The 23,752-nt window shown below is 31.3% G+C and overlaps 1 protein-coding gene and 1 long non-coding RNA gene across 2 annotated transcripts; one reads left to right on the top strand and one right to left on the bottom strand.

The window, feature by feature from the left end:
* The first annotated feature begins 6,693 nt into the window (after positions 1-6,693).
* Positions 6,694-9,104, top strand: LOC143046779 (beta-1,3-galactosyl-O-glycosyl-glycoprotein beta-1,6-N-acetylglucosaminyltransferase-like). The gene is made up of 2 exons (XM_076219855.1): positions 6,694-7,675; positions 8,686-9,104. Exons 1-2 carry the CDS (start codon positions 6,718-6,720, stop codon positions 8,958-8,960), a joined length of 1,233 nt encoding a protein of 410 aa, XP_076075970.1. The 5' UTR covers positions 6,694-6,717; the 3' UTR covers positions 8,961-9,104.
* Positions 9,105-10,445: 1,341 nt separating this feature from the next.
* On the bottom strand, positions 10,446-22,497 carry LOC143044942 (uncharacterized). Its single transcript, XR_012968814.1, has 5 exons — positions 22,376-22,497; positions 17,787-18,019; positions 16,337-16,493; positions 15,383-15,406; positions 10,446-15,044 (listed from the first exon to the last, which is right to left on the bottom strand). It is a non-coding gene; the product is annotated as an uncharacterized LOC143044942 (long non-coding RNA).
* Positions 22,498-23,752: the final 1,255 nt, after the last annotated feature.

The following is a 23,752-nucleotide window of genomic DNA, read 5'->3' as shown; positions in this document are numbered from 1 at the left end:
TAACCTTTACTTCAAAAAATATTCTGAAATGCTACGGTTACGTCCTGCACTGACGTCCACCCTAGGTACAATAGGATCGATGCGACGTTATAACTCCCGCGGTATTTTCAAAATCTTCCAACTCCATGCGTATGGAATTTCGCGAAATATAATGACGCTAGCGGTCAAAATAGTTTCAACGAGGTCCAATAGTAAGAAACTATTGACTGGTCCAATAGTTAAACGCTTGTAATTTGAAAAATAGTGAAAATATTGTGTTCTCATTTTATATAGAAAATGATAACTGAGATTTAAGAACAAATGATACGTGATATCAAATTTTGATGGTTATCAATTCACAATAATGTATATATTCTAACGACATAGCAATTTCAATTTTCACATAATAAAATATGTTTGTTTAGCCGATTTTCACGCTGATTTATTTATAATCTTGTCTTTATCATGCTTAACAATTTAAGGCACAGATCATTTGTAACGAAAAATTAAGTTGTTTAAGATTTAAAATTCTGCATTCGTTTAGAAAAAAAGTGTTCATAAAGTAAGGATATCGAGGGATGTCTATTTATTTGAAGTTAGGCGTACACACATTCAGTTATCCCTTAAACAAATCGAATTATTTTTGTATCAACATTTTTATTTGTTGGTCAATTGAAAATTGTGAAAAACTATGTAAGTACGACTTGCAATATACATATATTGATTAAGTCTGAAAGTACAATGAAAACTTTTCATTACATTTGATAGCTTGTTTCAATTTTATCTATAGCGGTGATATTTATTGGGATACTTTGGTTTATTTTTTTTTAACGTTTTCTTTTAGCATATTTCAACCTTCTGCATATCATTCTAATTACTAATATCTAAAATAATTACTCTTTATATATATATATAATATTTATTTTGATGCATTAAGAATTGAGGATTGATTCACTCCATATTATACCTCAGAAGAGCACACATTACGGAAAGCAATTAACATCCGAACGGTCGATTTTCGTTTCAAGACTTTAAACATTGGTTCATAATTTGCATACAGAAAGGTAACAATTCAGGATAAATTAGTTTTATATGAAATTAAACCTAAGGTAAAATATTAAGGAAGCTTTGAACTAACAGTCTGACACATGTAAACAATCTCCTTTTTTCTAATTTAAATATAAGTTGACCCTCGAATATAATGTTTTATTCTTTATTCTATTATTTGAGAAATAACAAATAATTTTTCATACGTATGCTAGCTAGATTTATAATAAATTATGATATTTACATCTGGATTTTTACAATCGAATTAAATAAAGTTTTCGTTCTAACGTTCCAACGTGATGTCATGTGCTGTTCTTCAACCATGAATTCCACTAACAAGTGAAGTGGTTATAGATTCATACTCGTGATTTTCTCACCCATACAAATTGCCATGCGTCCTCATATATTCTGGATTACAATATGCATTTGCAATCACACGTATATTTGTTTTAGATTGAAATCCGATGTCAGTTGAAACGGAATTATCCAATCTGGAACATATTGGATCGCATACTGATAGTTATAATTTTAAAGGATTATAGTGCACAAGAATGTCATCAAAACTGGGTTCCCTATTCTGACTCTGAGCCGGAAAGTCTTCACTTTTACTTTTTGAAGCTGCAGTTTAAGAATGTACTTGGGTGAGGTTTTGTCATTTTTGTCAAATATTCGGACTCCTTGGTGTTTTACCATACAATACAAGGTAGAATATTTTGCCCCATAACACCCATTTTTTTTATACAAGATTTAATAGCTCATAAAAGGTCATTTACCAAAATTATAGCAGATTGTTGATTTTCTTTCTTTTGATTTGAGACCCAAATAATACCAATGCAAATATAAGGTAAAAGTCCGAGTCAGCCTTTTCCTGTAATATTTTAAATATCATATATCTCCAAAACGAGGTCTATGACCTATCAATATATTTTGCTTATTTTGATTCTTAACCAATGCTTTTTTGAATTATAGTTTAATTTTAAATTCTTGATTTTTTTTAATTTCACAAACCCTCACCTAGGTACATCCTTAAGATCGAAGCTTTAAACACCAATTTAAAGTTTTTTATTTAGTCCGAAAGGGAATCGAGATGACGACCTCAAATATTCGAGTGGAGGAAAAGGGGGGAATGCTTCCATGATATGTAGTTTATGAAGAGATACTAAAATTTACATTGAAAGAAAGTTTACCTTAGGTATAGTCCAATTTGTCTTGTGTTAAACATTGCATTACTAGAAACAAAACATTGTATTGCTTCCATGTTAGTTGAACAAACCAATTCTCACAACTATCATCGATCACATAATCTAAACATATCACCAATGTTGGCATCACACGTAGATCTATTGGTTTCCAAAGACAATTGATTGATGAATGGTTTGGTTTGTTATGTTCAAATACGTGAGTTAAAATACTTAAATACAATAATAAAAACAGAGGACGTGTGTTATAAATATGATTCAGACCGTTCATTTCCCGTTTCCCGTTTGATGTGCTTCTCGTTTTGTCCTGTCGGAGCATTTCATAGCGGCTTTTCTTTATGGTTTATGCGCATTACTGAAAACCGTAGGTTGACCTAAAGTTACTATGATGTAAGTAGTTTGTCCGGGAAATTTTTGAAACAAAAAATGAAAAATGACATGCGTTTAATACTTCAAACAAAAAGCAGAAACAACACACAACAGTCAAAGGTTCTCATAAAGAATCAAACCATATTTTCTAAATTTTACATCTACTGTAAAAACTGTACAATAAATGATTTAGGAATAAATAAAGACAAAAGTTACAAAAACATAATATTTAGATAAAAATTCAAAGTTGTGGTACATATGATTGCAAATGTGTCCGAATGAGACACCTACCGTGGTACAAATAACGTAAATGTAAGCAATTATAGGCTATCGTTAATTTTAATATTTTTTATTGTTCAAAATGACAAATGAATCAGACACAAGTTTTACAACTTAGTTACATCTTCTCCAACATGTCTTAGGCTATCGTTCTACCTACCACAATGGAAAAACACAACTCTTTATTCAGCAAAAAAAAAAGCACCGACAAAACAAAAACAAAAGTCAAATGAGAAAAAAGTATATCCTAATTTATAACAAAACAATTCATGAAAAACAGACATAAACAAACTACGACCAATAAACTACAGGCTCTTGACTTATATATGAAGAATGTGATTGGCTTAAACATTTTTATAAACGATCAACCCTCCTCCCAGCACTTGAGAGAAGTGTGAAAATATAGCATATAAACAAACAAAAAAAACAAATCAGTTGCAGTTAACTCGGACGATAATATATTCTTTCAGACTAAAATGCTAATCATAACTCCTGCCAAAGAGTTACTCTGCCAAAAAAAGACTTGTTTCGTTGTGTAAGGATTTTTCTTCTTATACAAATATATTGGATGATGAACTTTTTTCGTAAAGGCATTTTCTTAAGTAAAACGTTTTTTCGTGTATAAATAGCCCACGATTCTTAGTACAAGTGAGACCTGTAGATTAAGAGCCGCGGCTGAAATTGAATTATTTATGTTTTTTTCTAAGCATAAACATTCAATTTGTTTTAAATTTAAATGTTTTCAGAATTGTCATATTTAAATTTTGTAGCTTTGTAACAAAGATATTTTATTACATTGCAATTCATTTTACTTTATAAGTCGTTTCATTATTAGTCAAATACATGAAACCAATGTACATAGAAAGTTAAAACATGTAATATTGGAAGTACTGGAACACAAATCGTTGTGTATTTGATGCCCTTATGATTTATAATGCACTGGAAGCCAGCGATACCTTACAAGTGGATGACTGATAAAGCTAATAAATTCATCAAGTAAATTGGCTATGAAAGATGAAATGAAAATGTTTAGCTAAAATTTAATAAATGAGTCAACATACATCCAGCAGGTTAATTTATGAATAGTGTATGTAACTCTTTCTATATGATTATAGTGTTACAATGGATGGAAGAAGTGACTATTCAAAAATGTGCGACAAGATGTAGTTTAAATGAGTTTATAAACATTATGCGTTACTGTCATGGTTAGTTATTTATTTTTTTAAATTAAATTTAATTGATAATTCATTGTAGATTGCATTCGCACTTGTTTAGATTTTACTTGCTTTCATTAGTGAGATCTTGGTGCTTTATCGTTACATTGATGTGTAGATCGTTTATATCGTTTGCAGAAAAATTCAGAGATAAAGAACTAAATACCTGTTGCATTGTGATCTGTCCATATACGACTTTATAAAATAAGAAACAAACAAATAAAGCAAAGAACTGATACAAATTATTACTTGACACCTTCATTGAAGAAGTGCGTTTGAGGTATGATGAACCTGTTTTTCAGACCTCTTGTCTTATTAGAACATATTTTGTTGAAGAGCTCTCTTGAAAATAGTGCAATACGCATCTTTTGCATTTGATACCGTCAAAGTAACAGCTACCACTTGGTTAAAACCTGTGGTAGACTTTTAGTATACGCATATTAATACTCAAACTAGAAAATACAAAGCTCGGATGTTTTTGTCCGTATCAGAATATACTTTAGGTCCTGTTTGTTTTAATCGCTTTGTTTGGTTCTGGGACTTCATTTTCTATCTCTAATCACTAATTAGGCATGAAAAAATTAATACAACACGTTCATAAATTGAATAGTAGGTCACATCTGTATGGGTAATAGGCGTATTATCAAAATGCAGTTCTGATGCAAAAGCTTAGAATTGTTTGTGTTATCAATTATACATTTTATAACCCCTAGTTTTTGGTAGGGTTCGTGTTGTTTATTCTTTAGTTTTCTATATTGTGTCATGTGTACTATTGTTTGTTTGTTTGTCTTTTTCTTTTTAGCCATGGCGTTGTCAGTTTGTTTAAGATTTATGAGTTTGACTGTCCCTTTAGTATCTTTCGTCCCTCTTTTATACAGTGTACCCCAGTCTGATAATGATACTTCCATTCTAAGAGATTTGATGTTGGGATATTTCTTCTTACGTTTAATTTTTACTGGCCTTATTGAACACTCTAACTTTGAAATTTGCCCACTTATGATTTCAGAAATTATTCAGAAACTAAGGTTTAAACGACTAATATCAAAAGTGACTCTAAAAAAAGTTTCATATTATTGTAGGGTCCTAAAAGCTAGCTCATGTGTTTCAGTTCATCAAAATCAATGGCGTGCAAATATTTGGCTTTCAGCATTCTAGCTGAAAGAATATCCAGAAAGTTGAATTAACTCTAACATGTAATAAGTACTTTATAATTACTTAGATTTTTAATACACAACACATGAAAGTGAGATTGTAATTTACCTGAAAACATCGGGCTGTTGTTACGCATTTGTCCACAAGATACCTATATGAACATTAATTTGAGTTGGAAATCAACCTAACTTTCTACGTTTCAAATGCCACTTTTGTGATAACAATCAACTATTGGTTATTACATGGAATATATATGTAGGACTCAAATCTATTGTGGGTTCCATATCTATGGCAGATTTCTAATCTACGGTAAATGTGACGTCATGCCATCCCTAATCTATGGCAAGTTTTGTAGTTTCCTAATCTGTGGTGGATATTTATTGTTTCCAAATCTATGGCAATTTCTTTGCAAATGGAAAACAAATCAGTACATTTCGACCAATGCCTTGTCTTAGGAAAGAGGAAATATACGACAACGGGAACATGCCTATAAACATTTGTGAAATAATATTTCCATCATGGTCAACCAAAAAAAGTCTTAAATTATAAAATCATCAACCTTAAAAATGACTTCAAAATGAAATGATGTGCTCTGTAAAAAATAAACATAGTTTATCTTTGCATGGTATCTGTTCATTAAACCAACTAATAAGTCCTTGAACAAACAAGAAGACCGCTTTTAAAAAAAAATACAAAATAAAAAAGTAACAAATAAAAATAAACAGTTTGAATTTTCAAATAATATTTATTTCAGCGATATCGTTAATTCATCTTTTTTATTTGATGTGGATTTAAATCAAATTTGTATTCGCTAATTTGATCTTTCTCTTAAAAAACTTTGGCAACCGTAGACCATATACTACAAAAACTCCTTTTAAACGATATGTCATACTGAAAATATCGGTGCCCTTATTCATCGGGGGCATTGACAGGTACAGCACATCTTGTCCCTCTTCGGAATAGTAGGTCACATCTTCCTTCAAACCACCGGCAACTTTTTGTCAGAAAAATAACTTCATCTTGAATGGTGTTCAAATCTATGGGTTCCGTCATCGTTAGCGGTGGCGAAGATGTAATATGGCGTTATTCAATTGTGACGTTATATGTTACTCTCTCCCCCAGATCTGCCATAGATTTGGAGAAAACAAAAATCTGCCATAGATTTGAGTTGTTTGTTGTAACTAACGTCACATTTACCATAGATTAGGAATCTGCCATAAATTGGGAACCCGCCATAGATTTGAGTCCTACATATATATCATTCAGTTGCGATAGTATATATGACAAGGAAATGTGTATATATATATATATATACCATGCCACAATATCAAACTCATTGTATGGAGTACAATCTTCAATTTCATTGGTTTGAAAAATTGATACGTTCCTTTGTATGCCATGCAGACCTCATTAGTTTTTTATTTCTTTTGTTTGAAAATTTCATTTCAGATAACAACCAACAATTTTCAACTATTAAGATGAAGACTAAATGGAAAACATTGTTTTTTTGTATAGGTGGATTTTCAATAATAAGCATGTTCAGCATATCAAACTTTTTACAAGTTTATCTAAGTCTATATCTGGGATGGAAGGTTAACTGTCGTAATATAATTCATGGCGACAAAGACGAAATTTTAAAAGCACTTCAATACATGAAATATAATTCACCAATCCGTCTATTGGACAAAGACTTCGTCAATATAGCCACGAACTGTTCTAATTTCTTAGAGATTTTTGGCTACAACATTTATCCAATCACTGACGAGGAAAGACATTTTCCGATTGCCTTTAGTATTCTAACTTTCAAAGACGCGGATCAAACTCAACGTTTGCTGCATTCAATTTATCGTCCTCAGAACTTCTATTGTATACATGTAGATACCAGTTCTTCGAGTTATTTACATGAAGCATTCCTAGTAATTGCTAAGTGTTTCAAAAATGTTTTTATTGTCACAAAGACGGAAAACATTATCTACAAACATATTTCACGCCTTAAGGCGGACATCAACTGCATGTCGGATCTTTTGATGAAGTCACAAAAATGGAAATATTTCATTAATTTACCTCACCAACAGTTTCCTTTGAAGACAAACTTAGAACTGGTAAAGATATTGAAAATATACAATGGTGCTAACGATATAGAAGGAATTACATCCCCTAATCGAATGGTATCGGAGCGATATATGTATAGCTACAAAAATGTTAACAACTCTTTAGTGCGTATTGGATTGAAAAATGATACTATGCCGTTTAACGCAAGTATCTTTAAGGGGAGTGCTTATGGTATTTTTAGTCGAAAATTTGTTCAATATGTATTATTTGACCAACGTGCTAAAGCTGTTCTTGAATATATGGAAGACATCATGAGTCCAGATGAATATTATTGGGCTACTTTGAATCATAATGAAATTTTACAAGCGCCAGGTAGATTCACAGGTGAGAATCTTAAATATTCATTTTGTATAAATAGATAAACATGGTAGTGAAAAGAATCGAAATCAAATAAAAAGGAAAAACATACCGAGTTTAATTACAGGTTAAAATTCTTTTTGTGTGCATAATCACATGATTCGACATTTAAACTTTTAACAACGATTAACATTAATGTACCAGATTTTACTACATAAGATGGGAATTTCGACAATAAACATCCCTTCAGTGATGGTCCAGACCAAGGTATTTTTTAAAATCCAAGACATATTCATGGGAGTAAAACCGTTGTAAGGAAGACGAAACAAACAAAAAGACACCAAATAAACGACGGTACCGAAAACGTCTCTGGATTGGAATTCGAACGATGCACATTCCAAAACTTATTTTGTTCCTGCAAAATTTAAAGTCAGGCACATCTTGTAACCACTAAAACTGTCAGGTCAATGATGGGAAATAGGTTTTGTTGTTGTTGATATATGTGTCATGTGACGTTTAAAAGAATATTAACAAAAATACTGTATTCCGCGGAAAATTCAAAACGGAAATTTCGTACTCGAAAAGCTAAATCAAAACTCAAACATATCAAATGAATAAACAACAACACTCATCTTTGTGAATTTATACTGGTATTTTTTATGTACAAAATAGTGGATTAAACCTGGTTTTAAAATCGACCTGTATCTGATTTAGTTCAGGTTTACTAAATGAAATAAACAAGTTGTGTTTTTATCAGCAACAGTTATACAGTAAAAGGCTAAGAAACGAATTATATTTTTGAGTACATCAGTGCCTCTATTCCTCTACAATAGAAACTATAATTGAACTGCTATGAATAATGATCAGCACAACAAACCTTATACCCTGAGTTTCAGTTTTCAAAAGAGGTACATTGTTTTTATGTGCATATAGATCATTATCGTCAATATATTAGTTATATTAGTTATATTTGTTATTATTATTATTTTAATTATTATTCAAACTTTATTCTTGGTAGCGTATGTTTATTTTTTCAGGCAACCCTGAAAAGAAGTCTTGGCTTGCCGTTTACGCTGCATGGGATGGGACGGATCAGTGTAACGGAAAATTTGTCAGAGATATTTGTATTTTTGGTGTTGGAGATTTAAAAGAACTCGTAACAAGGAAAGAACTTTTTGCAAATAAATTCTATCCGGATTTCCAATACCTAGGTCTGGAATGTTTAGAAGAGTATATCAATAACAAAACATTAAATCCAATGCGATTTGATTCCTTTTATTACAAACAATTATCATTTATAAAAAAGACTTAAGGGAATTCGATCCTTAGATCTTTTTAAACAAAAACTAGTAAATATTTTAACTTGTAGATTACAAATAATGGAACCTAAAAAGAAGAATAGAATGATAATTCTGGATTCTAATTTTTGCGATTTGAGCGATTGAAAATTTGGCGGGTAATGATTGGTTCTTTTCATACATTTAACAATGCCATCTTTTTTTAAACTACATAAAAAAATGTTATAAGATATTCACAAATTATAAAAATTGAAAAGAAAAGTAGAGGTAAGCGGCCAATTTATTCTTTTGAACTTCATGAATAGAAATTGAGGATTCCGAATACCTGACAAAAAGTCAAAAAGAGTAGAATCCCTCATAGAGATAATTTCCATTTCAAATAAATGTTCTATAAAAATGTATCTATCATTAAAAAAATAAACGTTTATCATTTTTTTCCTAATAATATTACCTTCGCAGCAAACAAACAAAATAAGATGTGGCAACGCGTATGAGACAGCAACCCACAAACATATATAACAAATACCAATCTTCAAAGATACTTTTCTTTCTGGCAAATTTTGTAATTTTGATCTCATGAGTGGAGTAAAATGTTTACAAATTGAAACAATTATCCAAGTGAATATTCAATAAAAAGTAAAATCACAAAATACTGAACTCCGGGGAAAATTCAAAACGGAACGTCCCTAATCAAATGGAAAAATCAAATGACAAAACTATTAAACGAATGGACAACAACTGTCATATTCCTGACTTTGTACAGGCATTTACAAATGTGCAAAATTGTGGATTGAACCTGGTTTTATTACGCTAAACCTCCTACTTCTAATACAGTCGCATTAATTTTCGTTATATTGTACAACGATGCGTGTCACATATTGATAAAACTTACTAAGTATACAATGTAAGCTATCCTATTTTGCGCCTGTTTCAAATCGGGAACCTCTGACTAATGTTTGTTTTGCTGGATAACTTTTTTAATTTAGTTTATTTGTATTTTTCGGAAGTTAGTATGACGTCCACTTTTGCTGAACTAGTAAACTCAGTGTTTTGAAAGGGGCTTACTTAAGTCTGCCTCTGGGAGCCGGATTTTTCGCAGTGCTGAATACCGATTGGTGGCCCTTTTGCTCTCTTGTATAGTTGTTATTTCCTTGACACATTCTCCATTTCCAATCTTGAATGTTATTCTCATAACTATGAGTCTAGTGCACTTTTCAACCGATTTATGTTCAACGCTTCAATAGATTGTACTTGCTTATGGGGAAATGAACGCCAACAAATATCAATCTTGAGTTTGATCAAGCCACAATTTAGATGTGCCTGTTCTGTGGAAGGAGCATGCAATACAGTGGTTGTCGTTGTTGGCTGTCTTGTTATTATTATTATTTTTAGTTTTTTTTCAGTATATATAACATTATATAGTTTCTGTTTTGAATTGTTTCGAGTTTATGTCATTCCTCTGCTCTTTGGCTTATTGTTGGTATACATTTGGATATTGTTTAAAGCTGATGTACATGTATAAGTGTAAAATATATGTTCCTTAGTCATATGTTGGTCTTTAATGGATATTTATCTAAATTGAGTATCAGAAAATCTTAAATTTAACCAGTGCAATTAACGCAAACACATACTATGCAGCCGTATAATATTTATTAAATATACATACAGTATATTACAGACGAGTTAACCTATACATATTGAGGTACCTTCACTGATGAATAACTTCCTCGAAATGAGAAAAATACAAATAATACATATAATTGATAACATAAGTCTGAAACATATATCAGCTCAATAGAAGTTTAAAAGTCCTACTATTAGATTGTCTGTTGTTATGTAACAGTATATTTTTTTTTATCCCTACAGATATTCTATTTATGACTAACACTATTAATAAATACGACGGATGTGACGTAATGTGTACACTAGAATCGACAGGATACGGTGTTATCAGAAACAAAATCACGTATTTACAAGTTTCCGTATCATCATTTAATTACGTGTCTTGATTCAATGATCAATCGTTAGTTTACTTAATTCACCTTTTTTATTCAAACTACCCGTTTAAAGTGTTTTTTTTTTCTTCAGTATCAGTGTTTCGGACATTCGTCAATATGTCAGTATTTGTTTTATCACAGGTTATCTTTAACACAGTAACTTTTTTCCCAATTTTTCACTAATACATGTTATTCTGAAATTATTATCAACTTGTTTTTCTTTTCTCCTAAGAAATATTTGAATCAAGAGTAAGTAACCAGGCAATAATTTTCTCATTATTTGTTTGCTTAAGTGCAGTTTTATGGTCAAATACACTATGGTCAATATTGTCCCAAAGAAAACGAAGACAGACTAATCTGTCATAATACGTCTGGAAACTGTTAAATTCTCTCCCAGCACAAGCACCTAAAAAGGCATTTTGTATTTCAAGATCACTTTCGGTGTAATTTTGCAATAACCAAATCACCAATCGAGGACATCCATCTTTGCAAGCGTCAAGCATCAATATCTTAACGTTTATATCTTTACATATATTGTTTTCTAAGAAAAAAGAAACAACGTCATATGCTTTTTGTTCATGAGCAGATGTCAGAACTTTTGGCAAATCAAAGTAATTCATACCACAGTGACGAAGAATTAAATCAACGAGTTCAACTCGATTTGTAGAATGTGCATGTTGAATAACCCCATGATACAGAGGATATGGATTGCAGGCCTCTATCAATGCAGTTTTCATATCAAAGTCCGACAATTCAAATTCATTAAATAGATATCTAATAAGATCGCTGTAAGCTGAGCGACAACTAATTAACATAATTCGCTTAATGTCATATAAATCTTGTTCAATATTGTCTAAAATCCATTCAATTATATAAAATGATTGATATTGAAGTGCTACATCAATAACCTTATTTAAATCATACAACTTTTGATCAAAGTGATTCCATAGATAATCAATGAGATCAATTCGTTGCTGTTTGGTATTTCTATTTCTGAAGTCACCGGCACACGTCATAATCATTGCCAAATTCATATCCAGAGTTTTATAACTGCCTTTATCTAAAATAATTTTGACAATATCAGTATATGCAAAACGACATAGCCCTTCCACAACGTTCTGCATATCAAAATATCTATAATCACATTTTTCTATCAGCAGTTTTATGAGGCATTTGTTGTCATTCTCAATAGCATTCTGCATAGACTCAGCTATACATAAAGACTCGTGATTTTGATTCTTTAATATAAATGAAACAAGTTTGATTTGTTTGGTTTGGATTGTATCTTCGGATGTTACTACAGTTAAATTATCATTCGTTGCCCTATTATTCACTTCCACCGACAAATATCTGATTGTTGAATTTGTTCTAAATGAGGACAACCATATTAGGCACGATTTATAATCAACAACAGAAGTATCATTATTAGAAAGAACCCACTCTGCTAGTTCTAGCTGTCCATATTCACAACAGGTTTGAAGTACTTGATTTATATAACGGTGTTCAGATTTGATATGTTCAAGTAACCATTGTATGATATGAAATCGTCTTACAATGCATGCTTTTTCGATAGTATTTTCAGTATTTAAAGTTGTTTTGTCATCGACACAATTCCAAAGTTTAATGACCAATTTCAAACGTTTTTGATCTTCTTTTTCATCATTATCATGATTATTTTCCACAACGGATATGTTATTGAAACGACTAACTCCATTGTTACCACCACATGCTTTCAAAAAAGCAGTGTTGAAGTTTAAGCATCTACGATTTACAAAACCTAGCATCCATTGTACCATATCCATATTACAGTATTCGCATGCTTCGTTGAAAATTGCAGGCAAATCAAAATTATACGGACTCCATTTTCCCAACAACAGAAAAACTACTACTTCGAAAAACCCGTTTTCGCTTGCTAATTTAATTGTTGTTTTGATGTCTGCCAAAGAAAGATCAAACTCCTGAAAGAATATTTTCATTATCTTGACAATTTGCTTTTCGTGGGAAACATCCAGGAAAGGAAATCTATTTTCTAGCAAATAACGTATTGCACATGTTGCGTTGTACCTATTTACCATGACTCTCCCAATCATCCATGGAATCATATTATATATTCTGTTTTTGCAGCATTCGATAAATAAGTGAAATAGCTCAGACTGAAGCATAACTGATTCATCCCAGAAAAAGTCTGCAATATATTCAAAGTTGTTCCTTATACTTAATTTTAAGACAATCCTTTTGTCTAAGTTCTGACTTGTTGTAAGCCATTTAAGGGATTCAAGTGGTGGTGGGGGATAAGTCTTTCTCGTAAACAATGGTTCTATAAATTCATTAATTTTAAACGTAGATAGCGTATATTCTGACAACAACCGCTGCAAAACCGATAGATTGGACAACAAAAACGCTCCTTCGATACATTTATAAATACTTATGACATTTCCGCCGAATTCATAACAAGCGATTAAATCGTCATGCGAAATAGGGATACAATACTTGCGTGCAAAGTTTATAGTTTTGTCAACCATGTCAGCGTCTCCGTATGCACACAGAAGATATATGGACTCAGTTAATTTTGTTTTACATAATGTCTTTTTATCAATATCGAAATCTCCTTCTAAAATTAAAGTTATATATTTCAAAGTAATATCAAAAGGTATTTCGTTTCCCTGTTTTCTAGAAAAATATAAAAGAAACTCGGCAGGTAGAAACGCCGATTTAGAAAAACGTTTATTTAATCTTGAAGTCAGGTCATAAAAACTGACAAAAGAATACATTCCAAGTTCGGAACAACACTCACGTTCGGAACAACACTCATTTTCTTCATTTACGAATGATTATAGTATGGAATCAACTCGTTCTTTGATTTAATCAATGCAGAATTCAAGAGTCTCTGTATCAATTGAGCTGCTTTTTCATGTCTATGCTCACTATGATTAAGATATGAAATTCTTTTGCCTAGAATGTGAGTAAATTTTTCAGGAACAAGCAAAACTACCTCGCCTTCTTTCGATATGTATTATTTAGTTCTCATCATCTCGCAAATAAATTCAAAACTCGCAACTGGTATAATTTTGCTCATTTCTATTTGTCCAAAGGACACTAAAACACTTTCAAAAAGTAATTGATGTTCAAACATGGCAATATGTTGATGCTTTTGGAAAAATCTGCTTTGTAAAGTGTGAATGGAATCAATTAGATCTAATTGTGTTATCTTAATACAATCTCCATATATTGTAGGAATTATTTCATTGACTTTCGTGATTGCATCGGCATGTAAAATATCGAAGCAGTTACCATTTAAAACAGTAAGAACTAACAAGCTGTATTGAATTTTTAACTCGTCATTCTGATGTCCCTGTCTTCTTATGTCATTTATATCTTCTAAGGTTTGTTCGTCAGGTCTGCTGAAGAACGCGGTACCTAGAGTAACATACTTTTTGTTATGAACAAACATTATAACCGCTTGTGGGAACCCGATTACAAAATTAGACGAAGCAATATCATGGATTTCAATGTTATTCAAAATAATAGAACCAGTTGAATCTGCAAAACCATCAGTTGTATATTTAAAGTCATCATTTGTTCTCATATAAGTGACCAGGAGCCTACGTTTCTGCTCTACAGTCATTTGGAATGGTTCAGTATTAAGGTCAATTTCAGAGTTTTGGAACAGTCGTGGATGAATTCTGATAAAATCTTGACATTGCCGTTTCACTGTATCTCTTGTAGACACAATGACCTTAATGTTACCTTTTTGGACAAACGCATAAATTTTGCTCAGGATTTTATCATGGATTTCTTTGTCATAATTGGTGTTTGTTTTTCCAAATATATCGTCGATGAAAACAATGTAATTTTTATCTAGATCGATCAATTCATCCCATTCAATAATATTCTCTAACTTAATCATTTGATACTTAAATTCTGTTTCAGAGCAAAACATATTCATCAGATTTAAACAATTTCTAGTTTTACCAATCCCGGCCATCCCAGTTATTAGTACGACTCCTCTCTTATTAAAAAATTCTAAACCAACATCCAATATGGGAGTCGGAATGAATGTATTTTCTTTTTCTAATGCTTCCACCATAGCACACGTCTCAACTGCAAAAAAGATAATGATCATGGCAGGATGCAAATATATGTAAAAATGAAAAAAATAATTCTAAACAAATGTCTGTCAAAACAATGTGATTCAACTGTCGTAACCACAATCACGTCATCTTTTCAACGGGTGGGACCGAGATAAGATTTAAAAATGAATCATTGCAAAGCATATTGCTTATCAACAGGAATTAAATACTTTCGATTTGTTAAGGTTGATCATAAAAACAATGGACAAATATGTATTCGAACTCCGAAACAACGGTTACGTCCTCTTTACTATATTTTGTTTCTGGTTGTTTAATGACACATTCACACTTCAGCAAATATCTACTTACCTAAACGTTTCTTTCTCTGCTTTTCTGAAATGGGACACAACACTTGATTCAGTTGAAATTAATTAAAAATTGCTGATACTTTCTTACTTTATAAAGCATGTACATGCGCAGATATTTCGTGTTTTAATGTTTACAAAGCTTTCACAATTTGTTCCTTCAAACCTTTGCACAGAGGACAAGAACTGGGCAACAGTTATCAAAATTAGAATCAGGATAGTGCAGCACGTTTCTTTTCGACAAAACCACATGAAACATTTTTGCTCATATCTTTCCTTTTCTAGGCCTTACCATTACCGAATGCTAGCTGTCCTGCATAATACATATGTTAAGGTATTCTGTCGTCGGCAAATAGATCAAAAGCTATTTGATCCTTCATGCAATTATGTTAGGCGCTTAAATATCTCAATTTATAGTTTATATTGTGTATGTTGCCACTATAATGACTTTGCCAGTAAAACAAGCTGCATCAAATAGTTATTAGGAAAACAGAATGAAATACCACTACAGAAAAGTAAATGTTCACCATTTCGAATTTGTTAACCGATACGATGTGTGAGTTTCTAAACAAATTAGCCATATATTTTCGCAGTTTTACTTAATTCTTCAGATATCCGATTAGTCGTTTGCCGCAGGGCCCCTTACCAATTCTTCGCAAATGGTTTTGTTCCTTTTGATATTTATGCGATTCTTTCAGTTTCGTTTCATGCTTTGATTTGTCTATTTCTTATTGATTTATCAGATTTGAACATTTGTTAGCTACTGTGGCATTAATGTAAATCATGCAAAATACCAGAACATTGACGGTCCATTACAAAATTCTATGTTTTGAAGGATTTGCCTCACCGGTAAGACTGATATTAATGTAATCATATTGAGTATGGTGTCTTTCTTGTTTGTTCATAATAACATATTTTGGTAAATGTGTGTTGGGTAAAAACTATATGTTCAATTTACCTATGTCATGGCTATTGAAATTCATAATTTCCTCTTTCAGACTTTGGTTTTCTTCTCTTAGTCGTTTAACATCTCCTTCTGTAATTTTTGTCATTTCTGAACCGGCAAGATCCTCACATAGACTCATAAACGCTTGACCACCGAGTCTGTATATTGCCTTGGATAACCAAAAATTCAAATGAATTATATTCCTTATATTAAAAACGTATGTATTAGTTTTTATAAATTATAATTTACAAATATGGTGTTATTCATCAAACCAAACATATAGCAGTAAACCGTTCTGGCAAGATACGACATGTTTATATAAGAAATGTAAAATTCATTACTGCAGCTAATTAGATGTCGACGGCGTTTACACATTTAAAGTTATAAAAAAGGAAAAACTAGTAACTATCTTTCAAAATTAATTTGTAAATCAATGCATAGTTAGTCCATCAACCTCTTTTTATAGAGACTATTCCGTTCATCACCTTTATCTAAATCATTTCTACAATTTATAGTGTTTATCTTTTGATGTATCGACAAAACCCGAGATTTTCGTAGTCTCTGGGAAATGAATGCACATTTAGAATATTAATATAACTGCAAATCTGTACTTTATTAATGATTTATTTATAAGGTCTTTGCATCGGAAATCAACCCCTTTCATTATAAAACCAGTTATTGGCTTGCTATGTGTTATGTTCGTCTTATATATGTCATGATGGTATGGAACGTGACACCTAACGGGAGGGATTGTGCCTGATATTCATATGTTGAAGGCGTAATCTTTCAACCAGTTTAACATGTTAAATTGAGGTCTGGATTTGTCATTACAATAATTGCTAGTAGTCTTTTGTCAATTTATGTATCATTGTAATTTTGTTTAGTTTCTTTTCTTACCTATTCTGACAACGGGCTTCGACTTCTTTTAAACTAAGTTTGACGGTGCGTATTTCTGTGTGTTTGTTTTTCTAAATTGTCTAGATGTTTAAGGAATGGGCTGAGATCTGACAAAACATGTTAAACCCCGCCACAAGTTTCGCCTGTCACAAGTCAGGAGCCTCTGGCCATTTCCATTCTCAATATTAGTTAAAATAAGAACCAATACATATTAATTGATTTGAACATGTTCAAACATTACTGTTTTCTATCTAAAATTCATCCTGGTCACAACTTTATATCTGTTCTCAAAGACAGCGAAAAACCAATTTTGACATAAGGTTAAATATTAAATAGAGTTGTTCCTCCTTTGCCATCAATGTTTTTTTTTCTGTAAGGCTATATTACGAGAAATCCTCGTTTGATATTTAAACAGCATTCCTGATGTAAGCTCATCCAAAAAAAAATAACTCGCTTCGAACGCAACGAATTATAAAGAGTGATTTCAATTTCAAACGTTCTGAACTTACTTTAAAATTAGAATATAAATAGCTTATGTTGTTTATATGTAAAATCATAAACCTACCTCGGTTATGTCTTTCCAACTAGTCGTGTAATAAGTATTGTCTATCTCATTGCTACTAACATGTGCTAACTTGTTTCTGTAAAACTTAATTCTAGCAAAATCAGCCTCAGGGAATATTTCAGTGTGAGGTGGAAGTTGGTCCAATCCATTAATTGGTTTTCTATAGTTGTATAAATGTCTCAGAAGACAGACCATCAATGTTATGTCGTATAACTTTGATGAAGTAATTCCACCTGAAGTGGTAAAATATAACAATAGTAAAAGTAGAAGTAAACATTCTTGAAAAAAGTTATCAAAGGTACCAGGATTATAGTTAAATACGCCAGACGCACGTTTCGTCTACATAAGACTCACCAGTGACGCTCAGATCTAAATCGTTATAAAGCCAAACAAGTACAAAGTTGAAGAGCATTGAGGACCCGAAATTCCAAAACGTTGTGCCAAATACGGCCAAGGTAATCTATGCCTGGGATGAGAACATCCTTAGTTTTTTAAAAAATTCAAAGTTTTGTAAACAAAAAATTTATAAAAATGACCATATAATTGATATTCATGTCAACACCGAAGTGCTGACTACTGAGCTGGTGATACTCTCGGCGAAGAAACGTTCAGCAGCAGTGGCATCGACCCACAGGTGAAAAAGTTATCAAAGGTACCAGGATTATTATTGAAATTATTGCTTTTTTCTTGCTTTTTAAATTTTTTTTTTGTGATTTACACGATTTTTGTCCCTCTCGTGATAATGGATAATTCATTAACATCTTATTTATTTCTCATTGGAAGTTTTCATCTTGTTGATTTTTATTTTTTCTCTATGATCATTATATGAGTAATGCACGCTGTTTTTCCTGTAACGCCTCGTCTAAATAAAAAGTTCTTTTTATCGCGAGTGTATTAATAATATATTGAAAAAAACATTTAAATACACACTGTGCATAACAATATTTAAACATTTTCTTATTTAAATTTATTAGAAATTCATTGTGCATTTTTATATTTTATAATCGGACATGCACCCATCTCTTTTGATTCCCTAGTGTGTAGGTTTTATCTGGCGGTCTGGTAGCAATTTTTGCGGGGTAGGATGTGTTATAATTGATGTAGGCTTTATTTTTGAAGTTCAGAGAGTTATATTGCAAGTAATATTTTTAAGTGTGTCTCTCTGCGACGGTGCCAGTTTTTTGTTGCGGCACAACATATTGATATGACTTTTTCCATTATTTAACGTTGTAATCAATGAATTCGGAGGGAAAATAACGTCAAATTTAACTCTGGCGGCGTTTGATCCAATATCATTTACCAAACAGAATAACCGTAGAAAATTTTGTTTTTCCTCATTCATTGTAAACGGGTTTATCTTTTTAATCTTTCAGCAGAAAATAGTTTCATAACTCCAGAAAAGTACCTGAAATTTTATCAAAAAAAAATCATCACGGTCATGCAATTACAGATTTAAAGATAAAAACATCGTCTAATTATATATTACTATAATACAATATAAAGTGCATATAAAATCAACCTAACGATTTTAGAGTAGGTCTGATTCGTAACTTCCTCCACGAGTGGGACTGGAACCTCCACTTGTTATTTCTAACTTCTACGACAACACCGCCTAGCATTGCACCTTATCCCCCCTTCTAACTATAGCTTATTAAAATAAGCTTTCGTTTCGGGAGGTGTTACCTTCTCGTAAGAATTAATCAAGGATAACTGATACAATACACTAAGTATTCTTGTTAGTGTACATAAATGATCATCTACTCATCTGTTCAGTATAATTACATGATGCTTATCTATTTTTAGAAGAATACAATCACTGTAAAGTAATATATATGTCTGCCTATGTGTAGTGTACTTCTACATGTTATATAATACATCGTATCACTTAAGATCAATGGATATGCATCGACTTTAAACATAAAGAATATAATATTTTGTTCTTGTAACAAATAAAAACTTTGATTACATCAATACTCAAACCTAATTTAAAAAAAGAGAAAACTTCACTTTTAAAATTTGTTGCGCACGTTGTGCTTATTTTGATTAACCTTAAATACTACCCACTCATACCCTAAAAATAAAACAAATAAATAAATGATGTACACCTACTTTTCCACGTGAAGAGCTATACGGTTCACAGAGGCCACACATATAAATTCCAAGTCCTTCTGAGGTCCACTTTGCCTTAGAAAGTATGAGCTTTAGTTTTTTTCAAATATATTTCAAATTCTCAACGGAAGGTTTTGTTGTTAGAATATTTTATCAATAATTTCAGTGATTAAGCTATATAATAACGATCTGATGGTACTATAGAGGACTAACATTCCACAAGCAGTTGTATCGACACTATGCTAGAAAACGCTTTATAAAAGTTTTGCGTCCAGTGACTTATATAAAGAGAAGATGTGGTATGATTGCCAATGAGACAACTATCCACAAAAGACCAAAATGAGACAGACATTAACAACTATAGGTCACCGTACGGCCTTCAACAATGCCGCATAGTCATGTTCATCAAGAACTTCCATACTCAAATAATGTGAAAGGTAAGGATGCCTAACTTCCAACTCACATGTAGAGTTATTTGATCCAACAGATCCATCTTATGCCAAGTTAAGGAAGTTCCCACTTTATTTGATAAAAATATTTATGAATTTATCTACTGTTAATTTGATTGCCAATCTATGTTATGACTCAGTTCTGTAGTTAATAACCAACTACTGATGATGAAGGTACTCTTGGAAATTTACAGACAGAAAAGTATAGTATCCCTATAAGATAGTATAATCATCTTCAAATTAATGGATGTCGTTTGATTCATTTCATTAATAAAAAATCAAAACATTTCAGAAAAAAAAGGGTCTTCAACTTTCAAATATACATGTCATGTGGATGAAATATACAGATGCGTAATCGAATGTATATAGTTATTTTACTACTGATATGCGTAATAAATTTATTAAGCTGCAGTTTTACTATTTATCTGTTTTCAAAATCGTTGTTGTTTGTTCTGTCCATATACATGAGACTTTTAAAAATACTGAATTGATAAAAAAAAAAAAAGGTTAAGCCTGACATTTGAATTTATACAGCTTTTAATAACTTCAATGACTGGATGATTTAAAGCACCAAATATCAATAGTTATATTTCGTATTGATAATACCACTGTAAAATATTGCGAGAATATATCGAATTTACTCAGCCCGGCTAAGCTAGTTTATTTAAGATTTGTACTTAGAATATACTTCATATATGTTTTTCTGTTACAAATCACAATACATTGTTTTATGTGTACATGTCATGCTGCCAATCAAGGGCTCTTGATAGCTTTTGGATGATGACATACTTTCTCTGAAATTCCAAGGAAATCATTGGTCACAAAACGTTTTGAAATTCAACAAAGGGACATACCTTTTATTACAAGAATTTTACTTTTTGATTCCTTAAACTAACATTCTAGTATTCAAATTTAATGTAAGGTCTGTTTCTGTGTTCATCACTGCGCTCCACTGATGACATGATCATGGTCATATATATAGAGATAGTTGCATTTAATGATATCATTGAGGTAATATTTGAGATAAAATTGATACTAAACCTACAACATTAGTCGCTGCGGATGGGGATATATGTGACCACTTAATTACCTCTCTAGTTTTTAAAAGGTTGTGTTGTCGTTTTATCTTGTGATGCTAGATAACCTAGATGATTACGTTTGGAAATATCATCGTTTTAACTAAAAAAAGACAATTTTTTTAAATGACTATGTTTCTTATGTAACATCAAAATAGCTAAAGTTAATGGTTTTAATGGGTTCAAAATGTTGTTTCATATGTATCAAAAGGTTAAGATATTTCATCCTCTCCAAATTCTAATTTTATGTCATTGTTTTTTATAAATGTTCTCGACGATTACAAACTATATTTTATTTTTACATGAAACAAAAATGATAATAGAAAATAGGAAAGTGTCAAAGAAGCAGTAAACCCACCAAAGAGCAGAAAACAGCCGAAGGCCAACAATGTCTATAATATCTAAGATTTTTTAATCAATGCAGAAGAGGATATGTTTACAAAACGATACCAAGGGGCAAAACAAAAAATCAAATATCATCAAGAAATAAGAGTCAGCTATCATCCCTATGTTAAAAAAAATGGATAACTTAAAATAAGGTGATCAGATAGTAAGCTCTCGCCTTTGAGTCATTATTCACGCCACCAATGAGCTAAAGTCAGTAATCAGTTTAGATATAACATGAATAAGACATCACACAAATAGAATTTAGTTTCATTTATATGGTTAACGAATACAAAAAATAAATTACACACAAACAGATAAAGTCACTCAAAAACGGCATCAGAAAAAAGTATGACTTCTACTATTGTCTCGAAGTTTTTTTGTTTTAATATTTGGGCAGTGTAATCAGCATCATTTTGTCATGTTATCAGTGTTATGCCATTCGAATTTGTACTACTTTATCCGATTATATTAATAGGCATTAGAATATCTTTACGACACAACATTGAGATTCGATTGAACAATGTTCAAGTTATCTAATAATGAAATATATAGTTATTTTACTACTTACTAATGTCCATTGAATAAACGTGATCCACTGATGCTGTTTTGCTGTTAACTGTTTTTCAAAATGTTGTTTGTAATTTACGTATTGTAATGCCTAATTGTTTTCATATTCAAATATATTACCGACTTCAATTTGCAAACATTACACATTGAAATGGTTTGAACCCTTTGATAACCTCGAATATTATGTCAGAAATTATCAATTTTAACAAAAATAGACACACACTTGTTTTAAATGCCTACGTTTCGTAGGTAACACCCACTTACATATGCTAAAAAAAGATCTGTTAGCTGACAAACTTGTCGTTTGTATTCAAAATCCGGCGCAAAGATCCTATCCGATCCATTCTATATAACGTAACACCACACTCAAAAGTAGGTGAATTATACCAAAGTACATGGAACGGATATGACCTATGTGCTTGAGATTTGTGTATATTAAAAAAAATACCACGTGAGGACAGAAATAATCGTAGATTCCAAAGTATACAGAAAGTGACGGAAAATAATGTAGTTCATATTGTAAAAAGTCAGTGTTTGTCTATGATGTGTAGATTAAAGCAAAATATGTATGCATCTATTGAGAATGTACCATTATAAACACATTATTGCATATTACAATAAGAAATAAAGATATGTATGTTAATTAAATATAATCAAAATTCAAATAAGGTAAACAGTTATTCAGCACTTACAGCAAAATATATGTGAAATATCCTTATGCATATCTTTGTTCGATAGAAAATGTATTAATGATTTACAACTTCATTTTGGAAAATGAAAAAAAAAAAAAAAAATAAACGGATCACTTAATCTAAGTATTACTTGAAAGGATGCCTTACAATGATCAATAATTTAATTTTGGATGTAACGCGTCTTCTGATTGGCTGACGTCGTTTTGTTTATCATCTCATAGACATAATTCCGTCATGTTACCGTGACGTCACCAACGTTTTTTCATAATTGACACCGGTTTAAAATCAAATTTAGAAATGACTGTAATATTTTTTTGTCTATTCAAAATAACACACAAAATGTGGCGAACACTTAATAATAGTTATTCAGTGTGCACGACATTTTTTATTTTATTTCTTCAAAGACAGAAAAAAAAATTATAGTCATTCCTTAAGTATTGACAATTTCTCATCAGCTACACACATATCCTGGGTCAAACGATTAACATCAAAACACTTTGCAAACTGAAGTTATTTCCCTTTTCTTTTTGAATACATTTGAAGAAATCTTTTCTTTATTAAACATGAATTCAGGTAGCATAAAAGAATTTTCAAAACTTAGTTAATCACTCCCTCTTTTTTACTTCGAAAAAACAAAAATGAATCAGACAAGAACATTATTAAAAGTTTTGTCAATATAAAACAAC

Source organism: Mytilus galloprovincialis, chromosome 9, assembly GCF_965363235.1.
Source record: "Mytilus galloprovincialis chromosome 9, xbMytGall1.hap1.1, whole genome shotgun sequence".
NCBI classification, from domain to species: Eukaryota; Metazoa; Mollusca; class Bivalvia; order Mytilida; family Mytilidae; genus Mytilus; species Mytilus galloprovincialis.
The sequence above is the reverse complement of the archived record's forward strand: the minus strand, read 5'-3'. Positions and strand labels throughout refer to the sequence as shown.

What these genes read in the sequence shown, in the direction of transcription:
- LOC143046779 (XM_076219855.1), top strand. Translation starts at nt 6,718, where the DNA reads ATGAAGACTAAATGGAAAACATTGTTTTTTTGTATAGGTGGATTTTCA. An exon ending in AGCGCCAGGTAGATTCACAG is followed by an intron (nt 7,676 to 8,685) that starts GTGAGAATCTTA and finishes TTATTTTTTCAG; the next exon opens with GCAACCCTGAAAAGAAGTCT.